The 5,000-nt window shown below is 32.6% G+C and overlaps 1 protein-coding gene across 12 annotated transcripts in view; it reads right to left on the bottom strand.

Annotated features, from left to right (window-relative positions):
• LOC125035322 (WD repeat-containing protein 7-like) overlaps positions 1–5,000 on the bottom strand; it is a 72,123-nt gene that overhangs the window by 56,756 nt on the left and 10,367 nt on the right. For all 12 annotated transcript variants that reach the window (XM_047627639.1, XM_047627629.1, XM_047627633.1 and 9 more), the window contains exons 5-7: positions 4,920–5,000; positions 3,131–3,321; positions 2,647–2,792 (exon numbers count right to left, since the gene is read on the bottom strand). The exon at positions 4,920–5,000 is cut by the window's right edge and continues 88 nt beyond it. In XM_047627639.1, the coding sequence (XP_047483595.1) occupies positions 2,647–2,792; positions 3,131–3,321; positions 4,920–5,000 (418 nt within the window). The remainder of the gene's footprint in view (positions 1–2,646; positions 2,793–3,130; positions 3,322–4,919) is intronic.

Here is a 5,000-nt window from a genome sequence, read left to right on the forward strand (position 1 = left end):
CTTTTTGTCTTTTTATGGAGAAGAAAGTGAACACTTATCAAGGTTTTTACTATAAAAAACAACATTTTACTATCACTGTATAATTAAAGAGATTAACTTCACATATTTGTTGATTCAGTGCTAGATGTGTTTGTGTTTGTCGTATTTATAAGTTATCTGTTAACGTTTTGTTAATCTTACCTTTACATCATGAATGTAATTATTACCTCACTAAGTATTCTGTTGCAAAATATCATTTTTTTTGTGTAACTGAAATCTGGTATTACTTTCATCCAGTAAAACCTCTTTACAGTATCTTCACAAACTCCAAACCCTTAACATCAATAAAACCTTAAATTTCATAGAACAAGGGATATAAATGATGGATTTCATATTCAAACTAAAAAAATATAAAGTGAAAGAGAAAAATGAAAAAGAAGAAGAACAGAAGTAATATAAGAAAAAGAAAGAAAATTTACTATTTTACCAATTACACAGGTTTTTCTACATCACAAATCACACAACAGCAATCATTCCATATCTATTGGATTAAACTTTATCTAATTGCTACACTAATCATTAAGAGCACAAACATGCACAATGACAAACCAGTAATATTGTTAAGCAGTATGTACTCTTGTCTTTCCCACTAGACCCCTAGGTCCACTAGAGATTGTCAAGCAGTGGATAGTTTCTTGAAAATGTTTGAGCCCTACTTGTATATTTCCTATTTTGAATGCTAACATTAGAAATTTTCATAAGGATGAACTAAATAACACCAATACTATTAACTTCATGGCATATACAATGTCATGTGCAAAAGGAACAGCGAATTGCACAAATGTTTTTCTCCATTTCTGATGCTGCAGAAAGAATAGTTGGTATTTTAAATAAGGTCCAATAGACCAATGAATGGGTTTTGGGTGAATATTTTATTTCAGTGAGGCATATACCATCATCAGCCAACTTCCATGACTTTTCAGGATGATGGGTATAAGGCAACTGGGCAGCCAAAGTGTCAAGGGTTGATGTTACAGTTTCCAACTAAGACACAGGTTCTGTTCACCCATTTCTCAGTCACTTATTCATGGTTCCTGAGGCTCCATAGTTCATGAAACTAACAGGAAAAGCACTTGAAATAAAAGTGGACTGACAATGACAAACTAAACAACAAGCTCAAGGACTTAGAAACAGTCAAAACATTCATGGCACAATCTTACACCATGTTTTCAAGGAATCACAAACCATGAATAGGCCTAGCTTTCAGTACCATTACTTAATACAATGTACTCAACTTTAACTTGCATATGCAAAAAAAGTTTAATAAGTCTCTGTAAAGTTTAATAAGTATCTGTTTACCTAACATTGCATATGATCCATCTGAGCAAAATTTGACAGGTGGAAGCTGTTCATGTGCAAGAAATTATCAAGAACAATGCATTTTTTATTCACAGTTAAATTATGATGCAGTTTATGGAGAACCTTAATTCTTGGCCAAGCAATAAGTGTGTCATGGTACACGCTTTGTGTCTTTACAGTACCCTATATGAAGGACGAAAGATATGTGTCATGAGTTAACAAACTAACAATGGATTAATGATAACCAAGAAAAACGTTGAAAGCCAACCATGAAAATGATTCGCATAATACAAAATAAATTACAAAGAGAAATATATACTGGCAAATGGCCCTTTAGCTATATGTGTGACATTCCTGCATCTCGAGAGATATTACTTTTTTTATAACACAATTTGAAAAATTATATCAAGTAACTTGAAATATTACTTGCACCCAAGAATTACTTGGTTTACAAATAATATTATGATTCCATTTTCTATTTCTTATGAAGGGGTTCAACTTGAGCTGGTTTAATAGAAGTTGGTACAGTAAAAACAGATCACAAGTTGACTAGTTCTGGTTAAACTAAAATGGACAAAATTTTGATACCTACTTTGAGTTTGGTTCTCTTGTTCAGATAAAGTTTAACTAAAGAAGATTAGACAGTCTTAGAAGGTACAATGAGAAGTAGATAAATGTGTTCTTCATGAGAAATTTCAGACTAGAAGTTGCAATACCCATGCTGAATTGAAGAAAAAGGGGGCTACACGATACACCTAATAGTAAGTGGAAATGCTAATTGAAAAGCTAAATGAGAAAGTGAAAATGACATACTCTCCACCATACCTTGCACTGTAAAGAGGTTTTATTGCTTTTAGAGATTCCAATATCACATAATTTTTTTTATAAAATTAAATAATTCCATTAGCTATTTTACTGTGTTTCAGAATTTTATATTATTCTAAGAACAAGAACAGCAGTTTGTTTCAACATAGTGTTGCACTGACTGTAAGATTCCCTTAATTCTTCATAAACTGTTATCCATATTTACCCTTTAACCACTACAAAATCATCTGCATCTGGGCTCCATACCCCACAGAATTTTTACTTCTAAATAAGAACTTCAACACTTTAATACTACATACTTTTGTGAAAGCACTGCAAGTTTACAGTCCTGTCAAGTTTCCAGGCAAAACACTGAGTAATAGCAGTACATAACTGATAAATAATTCAAAAGTGCAGACTAATCTAAAAAACTGGCTATAGTGCATTATATAAATATATATATATATATAAATTATTTTATCTCATAAACAGGTTTATGCTTACTTTGTAGGCAGCTTGTAAATGTATGCTTGACCCATATCATTCCAGACAAGCACACGATCAGCTGACAGAAAATCTCCGCCCATCCATCTCTCACCAGGAATTCCCCCAACATGGCAGAGTTGTGAGAAGTCGCCAGCATCATATATCTGAATGGGGGCATCATAAGCATGAAAAGTCATAGGAAAAGAATTTATGATTTATGCAACTGCATAAATCATAAATCATAAATCAATACTAAAAAATAAATCAATAGGGAAACAGTTCTCAAGGATAAAAGCAGCAACAGAATGAATGATTATCAAATGTGAAATATAAAAATTACAACGCATGAGTAGAGGAGTACCACCTGTATCATATATTGCAATTGCTGTGAAAGAACTACAATCCACATATCATCTTTACTATCAGCAGAACCTTAAGGAAAGTTAAAAAGAAGGAATTACATAGTAAATGAAAAAAACTAAACAAAAAAAGAAGCACAAACCTGCCAATCATCTTGTGTGACTATTAGGACGGTTCGTTGGTTGTATGTACAACAAACGAGGCACAGAGCATTCAGAGATCTAATCATCTTAGACTCATGTTCAAATATAGGTTCCCGTGGCCGGACTTCCTTCTCACTCACTGTCCACACTTTCACCCAGCCCCCCGTGGTTACACCCAACACAACTTCATCTGTTGGATGCCATAGGAGTTTTAGTAGTGAATGAGTCATAATAGGAGTAAATAAAGCAACACATAACTTATGACTTAAGTATTACTGCAATTGCATTTATATTTATTATTATTATTTTTTTTTTTTTACTTTGTTTTCTATATTTTGTAGAGTCAAAGTGTAAAAATCTCTGCAGGAAAGCAGTTGGCAATTTTATATTTTTACTTATAAAACTAATGCATATATTGCCTTAAACAACTACAATCATATAAGACTATAATCAACTACTAATAATTCTACATTGAATATTCTTTACCTCTTGCTTAAATCCTCCTTAAAATATGGGCCTTTCCAACTATTATTTATCAAAAGGAGGATAAAGTCAATGCATCCATAGTGTGGAAAGAGGAGTCAAGGAAATGACAAACAACGTTTTCCTAAAGACAAAAAGAAAGGGCAAATACAGATGAAAAACTAACTTATCCATCTCTGTATGCACCCAAGATTTGACTAAGAAAAAGGGATCTATGTACTTTCAAGAAAAAAAAAAAAAAATTAAAGTCTCTTTCATTCCTACAGTCACTTTACACTTGTGCAATGGCATAATCCTGTATTCTTTTTAGAGTCAAGTTGTTTAAGCCCTTGTGAAAGGTTACAGGACCCTTAGTGTGACTGCTTTTCAAATCTGTGCAATCAGGCACACCTAAAAAGTTCCCTCCACCTAAATTCAGGAGCCTGATAAAAATATACCACTAACCAATGCCTAATCATATCAAATTGAATTCCAACTTTTGTCCATTCGTTATATTTACAAACTGAGTAAAGCACTGAGTACAAATGGTGACTGACATGACCAAATATCAATAAACCACTTGCTATATTCACTTCAGATGTTTTCTAGCAAGAGCTGATATCTCCTTAGCCCTTTTGTTACCTAGGCGCCCTCCTAATAGTTTCCTTTTCATCGCCATTCCCACACAATTATATATGAATATACAAGTTTTGCTAAATTTTTCATACCATGGTAACTGAAAAACATATAATACTGAAAATAAAATTATATATATATATATATATATATATATATATATATATATATAAATCATTTATCTATTCTTTAAGCAATGTGAAGATTGGGCAAACAGGAGATGACCTACTTTGGCTGATAATAATGACAACTCTAATACTCACTGTCCCTTACATTTTCTAGATCAAAAAATATCAAAATTATCTTGATATCCATTTGAAACATCCCAGTCAATACAAAACTCCTTTTCATAATTGTTGCCATTACATAAAAAAATATCTATGTGTAGGCCTAAGTATCCTACACTAATCACAACTGAAATAAAACTGACTGAACACAAAACAAACACCTGCTGACACTTAGTGGATCAATTAAGGCCCACAGAGAGGATTGTGGGGACTCCTTATACACCCTATTACATACTTGGAAATGGCTTATCATGTGTAGTAATCCAATACATCATTGGAAGAAGGGGTTTATCACAAACAGAGATTAGGTAATGAATGGGTTATAATAAATGGCATCTTATTAAAAGTGGATAAATAAAGTTAATGCAGAAAAACAAATATTTTGTTAGACAAAACAACTTACCGTTTCGACGAGGAGGCCTTAATATATGCAATGCTGAGATCCAATCTGGTTGTATACGTGCAGCAAGAGAGAACAGGATAT

Source organism: Penaeus chinensis, chromosome 19, assembly GCF_019202785.1.
Source record: "Penaeus chinensis breed Huanghai No. 1 chromosome 19, ASM1920278v2, whole genome shotgun sequence".
In the NCBI taxonomy this organism is placed as follows: Eukaryota; Metazoa; Arthropoda; class Malacostraca; order Decapoda; family Penaeidae; genus Penaeus; species Penaeus chinensis.